The following is a 17,605-nucleotide window of genomic DNA, read 5'->3' as shown; positions in this document are numbered from 1 at the left end:
AAATCTTCAACAAGATCGCATAAGATTTTAAGGCCTGCAAGCATAGCTAACTACATGCAAAATAAATCACGTTAAATACAAACAAAAGGTTTCAATCAGCACAAAAGAGAAATAGAAAAAGTCTTCAGAGTTTTGCTTATCTCTTGTCCGCGACGACAAGAACAACAAGTGTCCGCCGTGGATAAATAGAAGCGAACATGTTCGCCTTCTCTTTTCCACGCTGACAATTGCACTCTGTAATAATGTCGGGCATATGCCTTCTATCATCATCCGTGGCCTGAGGACTTCTTTTTGTTGTGAGCCTTTGTCGATGCTATCATCCGTGGTCAAGCGTCTTGAATGTTGTGAGCAAGCGCACTTGCTTATCCTATGCGTCTGATCAGCACCAACTCGAGCCACACTGTGTACAGAATACACAAAAGGAATTGCTTCGGCTTATAAACTGTCTGCAGTGGCCGGAATCATGCCTTGATCTTTATCTTTATACCCTTGCAGAGGGTATTATGATTTCAGTCAGAAGTTTGCAACGCAGTGAAGGAGACGTTTCCGACACCATAAAGTATATACATTCTTGATCAGCATCACAAGACGAGTCGATCTACCCATGTCCGTCTGTCTGTTTCTACGTAACTAGTCTCTTAGTTTTTGAGCTATCGGGACGAAACTTTCGCAAAAGTCTTCTTTCTATTGCAGGTAGTATATATGTCGGAGCCGACCGGATCGGACAACTATATCTTATAGCTCCCATAGGAAGGATCGGAAAAAAAAACTTTAAAAAATTCTAGCTTCGGTGTTTTTTGAAATATTACCTTCTTCTTTTGGGGATGTTATTTTTTAAATATTTCTGAATTTCGAATTAATTATTTAAAAAATCGGACTACTATATCATATAGCTGCCATAGGAACGATCGGAAAATTAATGGAAAAGTAATAGGAAATAAATTCTAGTTTCTTTGATTTTTATTGTATTATCTTCTACTCTAGGATATGACTCTTTTTAAATATTTCCGAATTTCAATTTTAATTTGATCAAAATCGGACGAGTATATCATATAGCTGCCATAGGAACGATCGGAAAATTAATGAGAAATATTAGAAAATTGAACATTTTTGCGATTTGTTAATTAATAGGAATGATCTGCAAGGGTATATAAGCTTCGGCTGGCCGAAGCCAGCTTCCTTTCTTGTTTTCTTTGATTCCGTTATCCTAAGCTTCTGAACAACTTATAAGTCGAAACTAATATCTTAACAACTGGAGCAACTTTGGCTAAAAGAATAACTGTCAACACAACTTATCTTTTCCACCCACCCCTTGGTTATTAAAGATCTCAGCAAAGTCGAATGTATGTGTGTGTAAGTCACATAAAATATATGTGGCCAACACGTTTGGGCGCCAATCAAATTATCATTATTATTTATCTTAATTATTCATAAATGTAACGGGTAGATGAAATGCGAGCGCACGCGAAAAAAAGGTTGTCCGGTTCGGCTCGTCAGCTATTGGGGTGATGATCTTGCTCGTTTTCATCGGTGCCCACTTAAATGACAATTAGATAATTCGCGTGCTATACTGATATGCTGAGAAAAGAGAGACACACAAACCCAAGACTTGCTGGTAGAATAGAGATTTCGATTGGCTACTGAATTCCTTCCTTTTGGGCCTCCATCGATGTTTTCGGAGGACCCCTGTCTGCCCACCCTTCCTTCGGTCGCTCAATTCCATAGTGGCCATTGCCTGAACGACACCTTTTTTTAAAATGATATTCTACATGTTGATTAAGCTAGCTGCTGCCAACTCGGGATTTTTCAAAACATTATAAAAATATTTATTACGCACTAAATATGGTTCTTAAAGTTGTAAACAGGGTATTGGAATTCATTTCCATAAGCAAGGGCATTAAAAATATAAATCAATGATAAAAGATAAAAATAAAAATTTAACAAATAAATTCATGCAAAAAGAAATTCGAACTAAATTTTCGTTTGAGCTGTATCTGGTTTAATAAAAAGCTTCAATAGGATTTTAAGTGCTTTCAACACCGGTCATCTGGTTTTGGTTATTTCCAATAACTATAACTGGAAAGTCATGCCTTGTCTTTCTCTTTTAAATAAATGCCCGAATTAAAAATAGCGCGAACATGTGCGATCGACCGTCGAACATTTCCAGGTTCGATGGTTTTGGTTTCATCATACATTTACTGCTCTCCCCTTTTCTACTCCCTTTTTCCGTTATTCTCTAATCTTCATCTCTTTGCTATTGCATTTTTTCCCTTTTCTTTTCAATTTATTTTAAACGATATCGAAATTTTGACTCACCGCATACTCCAAATCCAACGACGAAAGCGCTTTCTCGTGGTGTGGGTGCTGCTATTATAGGAGGAAAAGCAAGTAGAAATGGAAAAAAGGATGGGGAATGCACATGGCCGACACAGAAAAAAACAGGGCTTTATGGGGTTAATATGTTACACCCGCTTATTTCGCATGCATTTAAATATTATTTTCTCGCTTATTCCTCTGCGATGACCACTGTTTAGGCACTTTAACCCTTTTTTTCCACAGCAAAAAAACTAAAAAAACTACTCTCGCTCTCGCCACTTACTCTACTTAACACTATTCTGCCGCTTCATTTCATTGGACTGCAGGGAATGGCTTTAAGCCAGGATCGCTACGGATTAGACTTTTTAACAACTTTTCACGCCGCGAAATTATTCACTTATTGCTCTATTGTTCCCTCCTCTCCTTCATAGCGGAGCGCGACGAAAACGGCCGCCGAGATTTAGCGCGTACAACAGACTGCCAAATATGCTCGATCGAAACCCTTGGCTCTCTTGGAACTAGGCTCTGGTCGCCACTGGAATTATATTCCTCTCAGCTGGTCGATTTGGAAGGCTTATTCGGGTTGATCGGGAAAGTGAATTGGGGAACGGTTCTGAGGACAATTACTAGGCTACTTCAAACTAATTTTACGTTTAGATATAAGTATGAAGATATAGAAGTAAGGTTTAGGTTATATAAGATGTCGCTGTCTTTCTCCTCTGCCATCCCAGACCCCTGGGAATGATTTTCCGGGGTGTCGCTGCTTTTCTGGATGTCGGTTGCGATGGTTGGGGTGTCAGCTTCCGTTTCCTTCCGTCTTTTTGATATTCCCCGCATACGCTGCTCTCAGCCGTTTGCCTGAACAAAATCCGCGTCTAAATAACCATATAAAATCTCCTGATCACTAAACTCACCAGACTCTAGCTTGAACTAGAAGAAAAGACAATTCTTTCCCTCGGCACTTCGCGATACTTTTTCTTAACGATTTGTCAGACACTTGTAAGAAAACTAGGTGTTGCTTCTGCTGCTGCCGGATATGGAAAGACAGCCTGTAGCGCCTCCAATCTATTCGTAACCTCGACTTAAAGCTAAGGTGAATTGTTCTGACAATTGACACTTGCCACTGTTGAACGGATGAACTCCCACCACCCCCTGTTAGTCATGCCCTAGGTGGCGCCACTTCTACGCTAACCTTGAGCCACAGATGGAGCCACTAAAAGTATCTCATACCCCGAGCAAGCGCTACAGTATCTATATGAAATACTTATTTTTAGTTCGTCAAGAAGAACCAGAAACATAATGAGCATTAAATATAAGTACCTATGCACAAGGAGGCAGTTCCTTGTATATGCTGTTCGCAATTGGAACCAACTTCCACATACTATCAAGGCAATCAGTAACGAAGCTCAATTTAAAAACGCACTGCAAGAATATTTTAAGACTAATTAAGAGCACCACCAGAATCTAGAGAGAAAGTGAGAAAATAAAAATTAAAAATTACTGTTTAAAATTAAAATTAACTAACTAAAAATTAAAAAATTAAAAGTTAAAAAAAAATTAAAAAATTTAAAAAATTTAAAAAATTTAAAAAAATTAAAAATAATTAAATAAAAATTAAAATCAACATTTAAAAATAAAAGTCAATTAGAATAGTAATAGTAATAAGACTAATAATGAAACGGATTATAAATACACATTGAAATGTTAGTATATAAGTTAAGCTTAAAGTTCAACCTTAAAATTGTACACATGTGACTAGCGCCTTAATTTATAAGTATGCTACATGCTTGTAGCGCTGGGATAAAAACAATCAAATAAATGAAATGAAATGAACCTTTCTTTGCACGGACACGTCTTTTTGGCCTGCACTGTCTTTGCCAATCGCGTATTTCGACTTGTCCTCTTGATACTTAGGCTTTCCGGATTTTTCACAAATATTCTCGTAGCACTTTTACTTTTCCTTAAACTCTTTCAATTCTTTAGCGTTGTACAAAATCGATTTGTTGACGCTCAAATCATTGATGCCATCAATCACGTATTGCATAAGTGCACTGTTGTCTACACTTCCACGAGAAGCCATTTCTTTCATTTTAAGAAGATATTCTTGAACACTTTCATTGTTTTTGATCTTCCTTTCGGATAGCAACTTATGTAAATGAGCACCATTCACTTCAGCTTTGAACTCTTTGATCAATGCGACTTTCAACATTTGCCAACTTCTGATACCACGCTCACTCATAATGTACATTTTAGCGAGGCCTTTAAGAGAACGTTTCGCGAAAATGAATTTTTGCAGGTCATTCCAATACATAATGGAAGCCATGTCCTCGAAATCGGAAACCCAAACCTCAACTGCAAGTGTATCATCTCCACTGAACATCCGAATAGAATCTTCTACAACGCGGAAGTTTACGGAAAATCGCGGCGAATTCACGCCGAAACTTTGTACCGAAGCGGAATCTTTATTCTTAGACGCCACTGTGCCAGACTTTGCATTTTGTTGCTTCTCTTAGCCTGCTTTTCTGCGTTGCTGCGTACAGAACGAAACTCGTCGTCTTCATCGTTTGAACTTTTCTCGTCGTTGTCTTCGTTATTTTCCTCTTGTTCGTCTATTTCATCGTCATCGGAATCCTCTTCATCAGCATCTTCTAGTAGTTTTCTCACACGCAAATTTCGGAAAATGTGCAGCATCAGATCATTTTTGTCGTGTTACAATCCCAAAATGTTGCAAATTATGGCGAGGTCGTTGTTTGACAAATTTTGGGCGACGTAAGACACTTTCTGGTTGAAGAGCTCATCAGTTTCCACAAAGTAAAAGCCTTCGAAACCACGTAGTAGTTTTCGGTTAGGCCGATCACCGTCGTATTCGTATTTGTGCAAAAGGTCCACATTCTTCTTTTTTTCAGATCTCAACGCCTCTAAAACCGAATCAAAATCAGCAAGGGTCGTCATGGTTGCAGAAACAATTTTTGCAAGTTCTTCTTTGCTCGTACTCGCTGTTCTTTTTCTACTCGTATCCGTCGTTCACAATCACGGTCTGTACTCGTCGTTTAAATACACTTATGCGTCGTTATAAGCATATGTATATTGCAGATTATCGTGGTATTTGTGGCGTCGTTTTCACACACTCGTACGTCGTTTTTTCAAGCTTTTCTTTTCTGTTTCCTCTTATGTTAGGATTAAACTCAGTTTTTAGATACTTAAATCGCGTCGTTATTAAACTTCTTCTATTCTACGTCTTTCTCGGATTAAATTCGATTTTTAATAATTTGATCGCGTCGTTTCTTCCTCGTTAATTCGCACGTCTTGCTCAATCGCTTTTTTCGTTCTTAATGCTCTTTCCAGACTTCTTTTCTCCTGCGCGAATATTTTTGATTTCAGCTGATTAGAGATGGGTTGGTCTAAACGGGGCTGCCAGATCTATTCCCACCCTAATACAAATATAAAAATGTATAGAGAAGTTTTTAGCTAAGTCGAGGTAATGCCGGCTTAGACTTCAAGAAGTCGAAGACGTCGGCATTATGCCAACACACAAAAAGGAGCGAAAAGGCTTAACTGTACATGCATGTTTCATGTAGTAGCCAACTACAATCATCAGCAGTGAAATCGCTGTCTTGGTCAACGATCGAAGTGGGTTACCAGGGAAGCCGCGCTATAACTGGTTGGGAATTATAGCGTCGCCAGAGCGGTAAACTTCGAAAAGCTGATCAATCCCTTAGTGTGTGTTGGACTTTGTTCTGTCTTTAATCTCAATCAGAGTTCTGCGACAGATTGTGAAGATATGCATTAATGCATATTTTTAGACTTCCATATAGCAGCCTTTTACGGCGTGTTGACCGTTTATTGTCCAAAGACTAGCTTTTAACTAGCTTTTTTTTTGTTATAGAGAAGTTTTTAGCTAACTCGAGGTCATGCCGGCTTAGACTTCAAGAAGTCCAAGACGTCGGCATTATGCCAACACACAAAAAGAAGCGAAAAAGCTTATAATAACTTTAAGGTCAGATTGTACTGCTCGAACTGATGCTCAACGCAGTATTTAGCTAGAAGATCAGGCACCATTAGCTTTGTCTTACATTCGAAAAGTCAACGAAATACCAAAAATTATTTGGAAACCGCTCGACATCCCATTAATTAACCATACGGGCGAAATTAATCGTTTATTGAAGCAAATTCAATAGTTAAAAACTAACAAGCTAAAATTGAATAAATAATTAGGAAGAGGTCTGGAGGTTAGGACGGTCTGTAAATTGGGACACCCTATTTTCTCAAAACTTTTCCACTAAAGAAATTTTTTATTGTTTTAAGATTTAAGCTGTGACACTCGTGTACTATTTTTTACCGAAAAAGTTTTTAGCATTTTTTTCAAAATTCCATAAAAAAAATAATAACGGGCTTAAATATTTTTGTTGTCTTTTTCTTTGCAACTTCTGCAATTAGCGTTGCATGGAAGCCCCATCTTCATGGCTTGTGTGCCAATGGCCCAATGGCCTGTGATGAGTGCCGTGATCCTTCTAATATCTCTTTTACTTTTGGTTATTAGCTCTCGAGTTATCTTGCTATTGGCGGTTGGCCAGAAAGGTTTTGATCTCCTGAGACCCGTCGTTTCCGATCAACTTTTACTAGATTGTGTTTTGTAGTGATCGTGAATCCTTGCTTGGACTGTATTTAGGGATTCAGGTAGACTAGTTGTATAGGAGTCGTCTGCCGACCCCATTCGTGCAAGTTCATACGCCTTTTCGTTTCCTGGTATATCATTGTGCCCTGGCACCCATGTTATCTGTACATGGTTGTTTGTTGCTAGTATGTTAAGAGCCGACTTACAATCGGCTACTTGTGTCCAGTTGGTTCTTGCTGCTGCGAGAGATTTGATAGCCGCTTGGCTATCACAGTATATCCTTACCTTGGTATTCCTGAGGCATTGCTGAATCGAAAGCTTGGCTGCTTCTAAAATAGCAAGTACCTCAGCCTGAAAAACTGTCGCTGATTCTGGGAGGTGGAATTTCGATTCTATCCCCCAGCTTTCAGCGAAAACTCCAGCCCCTACACCACAGGCCATCTTAGAGCCGTCAGTGTAGAGAGATACCTCATCTTGTCCGGTTACTCTATCATCCTCCTAGTCTTCTCTCGTTGGAAAGGTAGTCGTAAATCCGTTTCCAAATCGTATCTCCGCTGTCATATAGTCCGTTTTGTTCTTTGCCAGATAGTTACTGTCCTCTGAGATACGGCAGTGCCCTGTGTGGTAGCCTTTCCAGTATTTACTTGCCCTTAGTCTGGCTGCACTCTGCGTTCCCGTATCCTTTATGAAAAGTTTTATAGGCATTATATCCAGAATAGTGTTTAACGCGGCAGCCGGGCATGATCTTAATGCCCCTGTAGCTCCTGCGCAAGCTGATCTCTGTCTTTTTGTCAGCTTGGTAATATTGTATGCTTTTGTCAGGGCTGGCCACCAGACAAGCTGACTGCTAGTGCCCCGTATGTGAGAATTGGCCTTACCACTGCTGTGTAAAGCCATAATATTATCTTAGGGTGTATACCCCAGTTTTTGCCGAACATTTTCCTGCAAAAGTAAAATGCTATGCTGGCCTTTCTTACTCGTTCCGTGATGTTCAGTTTCCACGAGAGCTTCGGGTCTAGTATCACTCCTAGGTACTTAGCTTTACCCGATAGCTCGAGTTCGATTCCATCTATTTTTGGTTTATTGTATGTTGGGATCTTTGTTCTTCGCGTGAAGAGCATGAGTTCGGTCTTACTCGGGTTTATCCTTAGTCCGCAGGTTTTTGCCCATTCATTGAATCGGGTAATTATTATGTTACTAATGACATCTGGGAATGGTCCTGATACTAGCAACAATACGTCGTTTGCGTAGGCTATTACTTTTACTCCTCCGCTATTAAAATCTCTCAATATGTCGTTCATGTTAATAAGCCAGAGCAGTGGCGATTGAACCCCGCCCTGAGGTGTGCCTCTCGTCACAAAGCGTGTGAGGTAAGTGCCACTCAGTTCGGCTGTTATCGTCCTGCTTGTGAGCATAACTCCGATCCAAGCTCTGATGTCTCCTTCAATGCCGATCGAGTTGAGAGAGTTCAGTTTGGATTCGGCGCTTACATTATTGAACGCACCTTCTATATCTAAGAAGGTTGCCATTGTACCTTGGTTAAAATGTTGCGATTTGTCTATGTGGCAGACTACTTAGTGTAGTGCCGTTTCTGTCGATCTGCCCTTTCGGTACGCATGCTGAGCGTCCGATAAATGCTGCTTCTCGGTGTTTTCCCGGATATGAATATCCATCATTTGTTCCAGCGTTTTCATTAGGTAGGAGGTAAGACTGATCGGCCTGTAATCCTTTGCTAGGATATGACCTTTTCTTCCTGGTTGTGGTATAAATACAACTTTGACTTCCTTCCATAGAAGCGGTATGTGTGTTTGTCTGATGCAAGCCATGTAAATGTCTTAGTGTCTTCCGCCCATTGCAGCAGCTTGTTGACTGGCTCAGGTGGAGCCGGTACATCATGGGCCATGTAGGATGAGGCTATCACCATCGATGTCCCATCCGCCGCCACGAATCTGGCAACTGCTAGATCCGGTGTACTAAGACTCGGGCATAGAAGAGTCGAGTTAGTATAAAAGAGTGTATATCCTTGTTGTGTTAGACCCCAGATTTGTCCGTCTCGAGTCCATGGTTCTTGAACGATGCCTATGTCAGTGTTCCTCTCACTGAGAGGCACTGCAAGATTGGCTGAAGCATGCGTGCTGTGCTTCAGGTTAATCTGCACTACTTTAGGCATCGGTTTTGGGTGTTACGTCTGGGGTCTTTTTGTCGATGACCAGGTCATCAAATAGCTGCTTATCCGGCTCTGCCAGGAAGACCTGGATCTTGGCATTCCGTAGGCCGTACCGAATTGTGTAGTCGGCCTTCTCAAGCGGCGGCAGGCAGCGCTATTTGATGAGGAAGAGGAACGGCTGGCTCGTCTTTATCTCCATCTCTACTTTAAATATCGCCCAGTTCTTTGTGTGCACTGGGTTCTGAGCCCTCAGCAGCGACAGCACCTTTCCTTGGTCAGTCTACTCCTTGGGCAACCAAATGCGAGCCCGCGTCCTCCTAGGGATTCCCCTGGCGTGGACGAGCCTAATACTAAGGCCGTCCCATGCATTTCCAATCTTGGCTATGCATTCCGCCAAGAAGGACCTTGAGAACGAGTCATCGCACTTGATAACCCGGTGCCCCCTGACCATGTCCGACGAGTCGAAGAAGGGGATCGGCCCGTTTGGCACGGCTGATAGCCTTTCAGCTATTATGTCGGCCACCTTGACCTCGATCTCCTCCCACTTCTCCGACAGCAGACGTCCGTCGTCGTGCAGGTCGTCCACCAGTGCCATCGCGAGGCTGTCTTTGGCTACGTCGCTGAACTTCTTGGCCTTCTTCACAAAGGAGGTCGGTCTTGGCCTCCTCTGAGCGTCCTTTGTCCGTTTTGGGTGCGCTCACTCTTGCCTCGTGCGAGCGGTCCCTTTTTGTGTTGGCTTGAGTGGCCTCCGGGCGCTCCCTCATGTATTCCTCGAATTCTCCGATCTCCGCAAGGCATCAAGTCTTGTCCTCCGCCTCGCGCTGGTCAGTCTTGCCCTCTGACTCATTCTTGGCAATCCTGCCGAGAATAAAACGAGCCCGACTGACCTTGGCCTTGCGCTGCTGATGCGTAACAGTGGCTGCCTTGCTGATACCCGGCTAGGTTCCGCTGATGTGTGGGTTGATGTTCTTGGTGTCTAGTAAGGTGCTGGTCTTAGCAGCCCCTTCCGTTCCCATCGGAGCCGGAGAACCCTGACTTAATGTTCGCGGCCCTTCCTCGATGGTAGCGGAATCGGTTTGGGGCTTAACCTCCCCCGTGAGGTCCGAAGCTACGGTGTTAGGTTTCATTTTCAATACATAATCGCCCACGTTGCTCGACCAGGCAAGCGCGGCGGGCCTGAGGGCTGTTGGGGCTCTATAAAAAAGTCGACCGCGAATCCGCCCCAAAGCCACGGCAAGGCCACTTCCGACCCAGGGTTGCCCGGCCCTGGGAAGGTTCCGTTAAAACACAGCTGGATTTACCCCTCAGCTGCAAACCTGAAAGTCAGTGGGCACGGGTCGCTTGACACGCCTGACTTGAGGGTAGGCACTTTAAAGACCTACCCAAGTCCGCCCGACTACGATTCGTCAGCATGCATAGTCATAGCTAGACTATGGACCTGCTTCCAGCCGTCCTCACGGGGAGAGTATAGTCGCACTACCATCGGTGCACACAGTTACGGCAGGGGACAAGTCCCCCGTTGGTCCCCCTGTGTACCCAACGGCTGACGGCCATGCTTAAAGCGTAGGTAATTATAATTAAATGTTTAACAAATATTTAAAATATCAGATTAATTTGACAGTCAGAAAAAAAGTTATTAATTTGTTTCTGAAAGAACCCATTTTGTGTAAGTTGGGACACTTTAAAAGTGTAAGTTGAAATTTCTTTGAAATTGGGGAAATGTGATCGTTCAACGAGCCTTTTAGTACTAACTGCTATTTGGTCTAAGTTAAATAAAAATGGTCGGAAAATAAGTTTAAAAAAAATAAAATTGATTAAAATAACATAAAAAAATATTTTCTGAAAGTTTGGAGTACTTTTGGCGTCAGTTTTATTGTTTTTTACAAACCACTTTTTGAGAAAGTCATTTTTTGGCACTTTTAAAAAACAATAATTTTTTAACTTTCCCCAAGAAAATAAATTTTTTGTTGTTTTTTTAAAGCTAATAGACTAACCTTTCGATCAGTACCTAATGCGTAAAGTGAATTTCGAAATGGCAGATCGAAAACAAAAGGTGTACCAACCTACAGACCTATCCCCTATTAATTTTTTATTCACAAATAAACCTCTAGCCGTCAATAAGGTGTAAACCTCCTATAGCTCTGTGCCTGTCCTTTTCCCTGGCATGACTAAATTTTCAAACAAACTGTCATTTATCTTGAAAATCTCACTCTTTAGCTGACTAGGTCTTAACATGTTTGTATTAAGTCGTCCATCATTTATGTCTATTGATAGGCCTATGATACCATATTGAATTTTCTGGAATTAATACTTCATGTTGATCCATTTCATTCTCAGAAGTATACAACGATCTCGAATTCAAGCATGCTTCTATTTGGCATTGAAGTATCGACATGCCGGGAGGATAAATGCCAATTAATTCTATCTTTTTCAAGCTGCGCAGCAACCATTGTGTTTTCCTTTAACTAACTCTTGATCTTCGTTGAAGTCTCGTTCCGTTGTCCGCATAGATATTGGCAACTTTACCTTTTCTAGCAACAAATCTTCTGAGGCCTGCTAGGAACACATTATTATCCCACGATAATTTATTTTTGGGTCCATACCACAAACCAAAAGATAGTTTTTAATTCTAGCTAAAGCTGTTACGTTAAATACCCACTATTTTTCCAAAAAGAGCACACATTGAAAGATTTTGTAATGATAAACTTACTTTTTTTAGGCTATAGAAAATCGACATGCCATGGCCAAAGCTTTGTACTCTAAAACCTTTACATGGCTGGTAACAAAAATAAACAACTGTACAAACCCAGGACAAGATGGCGCTAAATTTCTTGGAGTTCTCGATATATTTGGATTTGAAAATTTTGCGCACAACTCATTTGAGCAACTATGCATAAACTATACCAACGAAAAGCTACACAAATTTTTTAATCATTATGTTTTTGCATTAGAACAATCGATCGTAAGTATAATTAAAAATAATTTTTGGAAATATATATTTAAAAACAAGAGAGAACGCTTTATTCGAGGTACTCGACTGCACTGCTTGAAATCCATTATCTGGACTTAACTATTTATCGAATGGTCCGATTTTAAAATTTTCGTCTAGATTTTGATAGATATAAATAAACACAACAAAATTTAATTTATACTTTTTCCAAATCTTTAAAGATGTAGGCTCCAGACGCCTTTTAAAGTCGCTTAAGGCGGTTGTGGGCGTTAGAAGGGGCGTGGCCCTCTGATGAAACTTGTTTGTTTTTCAAATGTTCAATTTCGTTGCGCTTCTTCGGTCTTCTCGATCGGCGTCACTTATATGTAGTGTGGCCGTCTATCATTACTTACAATATCCTTAAAATTAAATCGACTTATACTAGATTGCACTGAATATACTAAATAATATGATATATTGGAATAACACAGCTTACAATAGGGTCGGAAACGCGCCCTTCTACCTGTCATAAAAATAATTTCGGTTTTTAGGCGTGTATTTTTGACGAAGCCATTTATGCCAGTATTTTTGCATTTTTTCTATCTTTTTCATCTTTGACGAAATGTAGCTTCTAAACTAATTAATGGAACTGAATGTCGTGTATAAAAAAGTTGGAGGGCATCCTATTACCTATAAAATGCGTCTTTTATAGATTAAATCGGTTAACCACAACTCAAGTTAGAAATTAAAAACGTGTCAAAAACGTTTTTTACACTTTAAAAAAAATTAGCTCCATAAAAAAAATTTATGTGCCATTTTCTTAATCAGGAAGACGTACCTCACCGGAAAAGAAAGTTTTCCTTTATGGTATATTTCATCGATATACCCGTTACTCGTAGAGTAAAAGGGTATATTGTATTCGTGTAAAAGTATGTAACAGCTAGAAGGAAGCTTTTCCGACCCCAAAAAGTATATATATTCTTGATCACGGTCACTAGCCGAGTCGATTTAGCCATGTCCGTCTGTCCGTCTGTCTGTCTGTCCGTATGAACGCTGAGATCTCAGAAACTAAAAAAGCTAGAAGGTTAAGATTTTCCACACATATTCTTGGGCCATTTACGCAGCGCAAGTTTATTTCAGCCGAGCGCCACGCCCCCTCTAGCGCCCACAATCGCCCACAAACGATTTTAAAATGGGTCCTGCGCCCACATCTTTAAAGATTTCCGAGAAGTATAAATGCAATTTTGTTGTGTATATTTATACCTATCGAAATGTAGAAAATTGAAATCGGACCATTAATTAAAAAGTTATACGCAGTTTAAATTATTTATATATTTATCTCCCTCGCTCTCCATTTAGTTGAGGTTCGAATATTAGATAGTCGGCAAACCAACCAGAGTACAGGGTTCGCACTCCCTTTAGCTGAGTGACGGGTATTGGAAAAATGTCTTCTATATTTCGATAGGTATAAATATACACAAACAAAATTGCATTTACACTTCTCGGAAATCTTTGAAGATGTGGGCGCAGGACACATTTCAAAATCGTTAGTGGGCGATTGTGGGCGTGGCGTGGCGCTCGTCTGAAATAAACATTCGCTGCGTAGGAGAATATGTGTGGAAAATCTTAACCTTCTAGCTTTTGTAGTTTCCGAAATCTCAGCTTTCATACGGACAGATAGACAGATGGACAGATGGACATGGCTAGATCGACTCGGCTAGTGACCCTGATTAAGAATATATATACTTTATGGGGTCGGAAACGGTTCCTTCTAGCTGTTACATACTTTTGCACGAATACAATATACCCTTTTACTCTACGAGTAACGGGTATAAAAATAGTTTATATATAGTAGCATACAATATAGCTGGACTAGCAAATAAACGTCTTTTTAGTAAATTATTCTGTTTTATAAACACTTTTGAAATATTCCTATTATTTGAAACTTTCGTAGAAAATCGCTTTGACTAGTAAGAAACGTATTTCCCAAACCACAAGCTATATTGGATCCCCGCAACCAGAAGATTTGCTAGGGCGGGCGGAACAGGTTCTCGGGATAAGCAAACAGATGGACCCTGGAGAAAACTGCAGCTTTACAACACAACAATGCATCCACAACTTTCTTGTCCTGTACCCATAACAAACTTTCCATACTGCCCGTATACCGGTACTGCAACTACTGGAAGAAAGATATTGAGGACCTCTACAATTGGCTACGATGGATAGATTGTCATGATAGTTGGCGACTTAAATGCGAGAATAGGAGAGCACCAGATCAAAACGGAGACTGGATTCTCAGTGGCAAGCTTAACCAACGAGACTAGAAGAGCCTGCGTCAAAACAGCGGATGGAAATGTTGTTAAGCTAATAGAACTATGCGAAACCACAAATATGACAATTTTAAACGGCAGAATGAGTGGAGATACGGATGGATTAGTTTTGTAAGAGGACAAGCCTGCTCTACGATAGACTATTGTGCTATAAGAGGAGCCTGGCGCAACCTTATTAAACGCTTTTCGGTTTTAGAAGAAACTTTCTCCGATCGTATGCCGCCAAGCGTAGAAGTGGCGGCAAACTCAGAACGCCAACAATGAAACTAAACTTGCCAATACAGCGTATAAGTCACTATGCACAGCAACAGAAGCCAAGTACTACCAACGTTTTGAGATGGAAATTGGTGAAATAAGAGACAGAAAAGATCCCAGAGGACGCTTGGCCAGAAATGAAAAATGGACGTTTAATGGTAGCGAAACGGTCTTATCATCAAACATGAGCTTCAAGGAACGTCTGCAACAAACGCTAAAAGATGCCATAGTTGCACTGAACAGTACTTGGAGATCGTGCCTAGCAAAGCAAGAAGTCAAGGGCAGCATTAAATACAATTTATTCGAAGCCACAGAAAAAAGCATAATGTGTCATTCTGCCGAAATCTGGGGACACACGTATTCCGAAGAAGTAGAAAAATTGGGAACTTTTTTCTTAAATAGACTCTTTAGGTTGCCATCGAACACACTACGAGTTGGTCGAGTTAGAATACGAGTTAGACTACGTGGAATTCTAAACCGTACTAATTGGATAAAATTGGCCGAAGCTAATTGGTTTCCTAAGCGAGGCGCAAAGATAATGAAATCAATTCTTTGATGAATCTGTATAGGAGACACTTTTGCATGTATGGGCGCTTTTCATTCGAACGTTCTGGTATGTGTTTATGGCTTTATATTAGAAAGTAATTTTTATATCCGTTACTCGTAGAGCAAAAGTATGTAACAGCTTGAAGAAAGCGTATCCGACGCCATAAAGTATATATATTCTTAATCAGGGTCACTAGCCGAGTCGATCTAGCCATGTCCGTCTTTCCGTCTGTCTGTATGAACGCTGAGATTTCGGAAACTACAAAAGCTAGAAGGTTGAGATTTCCCACACATATTCTTGGGCTTCCTACGCAGCGTAACTTTATTTCAGCCGAACGCCACGCCCCCTCTAACGCCCACAGTCGCCCACTAACGATTTGGCGCCCACATGTATATTTATACCTATCGAAATGTAGACGACATTTTTCAAATCGGACCATTCATTAAAAAGTTATGCGCAATGAAAATTGTATATCTCCATCTCCCTCGCACTTCCTTGAGCTGAATGACGGGTATTAGATAGTCGGGACACCCACCCGACTATAGCGTTCTCTCTTGTTGTTAGTTTTGTTTTTTTTATTTTTTTGGTGCGGGTGGAGCTTAGTAATCGATCCCACATTTTAATATTGCAGTTCTAAGTTTGTGAATATCGTAGGGTAAACAAACCAAGTTGTTATTATTACAAAAATTGAATTTTTAATTGCCCTCTCATGTAAAGGCAACCACTGAGAAAATCGTTCCTATAGTTTTACGATCTAGTAATATTTATCTAGATTTTTGGTAAAAGTTTCATAGCGATGGCACATCTAGAAGTATTTATGGCCGCGGCTCCATACCAGCCCGACCACTGTGCGCTGGATCCTGGGTTTTTTGAAGAAATTAGAAACATATATACATATATATACGTGCAAACACTATCGTTAAATAACACAACAAAAAAAGACTCTTAAACACAATCACTTATTGAATATGTAGCACATTCCAGAAGAAGACGAGCCAAAGAAGAAAAGGACGAAACCAACGACGATAGGATGAGAACGACGAGTAGGAGCAGTATTTGACAAGATCTGATCCAAGGAAGACGTGATTTTGTGAAGAGCAGAACGACGCGACGACGGTCTCAATTCTACTGACATTGTGATATCATTTTAATCATTTAAATAAACACTTAAACTTATATTCTTTAAACTAATAAAAAAAACCTCACATTTGGAAGCTCGCCGGGAAGTATCCGAAAGGTGAAAGTGATACGAGAAAGTTCTACTACGTGAAAGAGACACAAAAACCCTTCGTGAAACATACATTTTTTCAATTATGGCGTGTCTAAACAATTTAATTTCAAAAAATCTAAAAACAGCATCAAAGGCAAGCATTTGGGCTTTGCACAAATTCGTGTTTGAAAAAGAAGGAGACAGGAATAATCGCAAACGCCTTTGCGAATTTTCTGGCTTTCAATACGACGAAAATGACGTAGTATATAAAGCCAAAAGTGTGTACGTGCAGGCAAAACTGACTGAAAGGGATTTAATTTTGATATGCCTAGTTTTAAGCATAAGCCACGAAATCGAAAACATGCAATTGCATATTTTTCGCAATCTTCGATTTGGCCAACTTCTCGCTGGCAACGAAGTGGAAGATCCAGAGGAATCTGATGAAGAGAGAGAAGACGAAGAGGAGTATCAAAGCGACGACGAAATCGAGAGTGTCATTTCAAATTCCGCAAGAACAAATCCATCGAGTAAAAAAGACCGAAAGAAGAATTCGCAACCAGTGCCGATTCAATACAACGAAATGCCGCGTTTCGCTTTAAGTTTTCGCGATATAGAGGAATCTATAAAACAATTCGAAGGCACAGACGAAATTCCAGTCGAGGTCTGGACAAGTGATTTTAAGGACCAAGCTGTACTCATGGGTTGGAACGAAATGCAAAAGCTGATCCTTGCCAAAAAAATCGCTCAAAGGTGTCGCGAAATTGTTTGTGTTGAGCGAGAAAGGAATAAATTCGTGGAGTGCTTTAAAAGAGTCTTTGTTAAGCGAGTTCAGATCGAGAGTGAGCAGCAAACAAATACACATGCAACTTGAAGAGAGCAAACGACGCGCAACCGAAAGTGTACAGGAATATTTTTACCGTATGAAAGATATTGCCTCACGGGAAAATGTTGAAGAAGACGCTCTCATCCAAATCGATGCTTTATGGAGCTAGAAACATGACCGAATTTAAGGAAAAGTTGAAGGACTACCAAACAATCGGTGCAAAATCTCATTTTGGCGAGAGCAGTGTGAAAGACAAGAAAGTTCAAGGAGTGCACAGTTGTACAAAAGGTTTAGAAAATGTAATACTATTTTGTATTACAACGCAAAAACTTGTGATTGCAGGGAAATTTGATATTTTATTTTGGCGACGACGAAAGGGAGTTTGCGCAATGAGATTCATATGACAACTGACT

At 40.5% G+C, this 17,605-nt stretch overlaps 2 protein-coding genes across 13 annotated transcripts in view; one reads left to right on the top strand and one right to left on the bottom strand.

Annotated features, from left to right (window-relative positions):
- The window catches only part of Myo81F (Myosin 81F), a 1,428,838-nt gene that overhangs the window by 366,288 nt on the left and 1,044,945 nt on the right, over nt 1-17,605 (top strand). For 11 of the 12 annotated variants that reach the window (XR_011419017.1, XM_070216714.1, XM_070216710.1 and 8 more), the window contains exon 7: nt 11,818-12,060. The exons of the other annotated variant lie outside the window; for it this stretch is intronic. Coding sequence is in view for 10 of the 11 variants with exons in the window: in XM_070216714.1 (XP_070072815.1) it covers nt 11,818-12,060 (243 nt within the window). In the remaining variant the exon portion in view is untranslated. The remainder of the gene's footprint in view (nt 1-11,817; nt 12,061-17,605) is intronic. 12 annotated transcript variants of the gene reach the window in all.
- Nucleotides 1-17,605, bottom strand: part of LOC138913340 (uncharacterized) — a 275,105-nt gene that overhangs the window by 86,259 nt on the left and 171,241 nt on the right. Inside the window, exon 2 of the mRNA XM_070216720.1 lies at nt 3,637-3,780. The gene's annotated coding sequence lies outside the window, so the exon portion shown is untranslated. The remainder of the gene's footprint in view (nt 1-3,636; nt 3,781-17,605) is intronic.

Source organism: Drosophila takahashii, chromosome 3R (genome assembly GCF_030179915.1).
Source record: "Drosophila takahashii strain IR98-3 E-12201 chromosome 3R, DtakHiC1v2, whole genome shotgun sequence".
Taxonomy (NCBI): Eukaryota; Metazoa; Arthropoda; class Insecta; order Diptera; family Drosophilidae; genus Drosophila; species Drosophila takahashii.
This window is presented reverse-complemented; position numbering and strand designations above follow the sequence as displayed.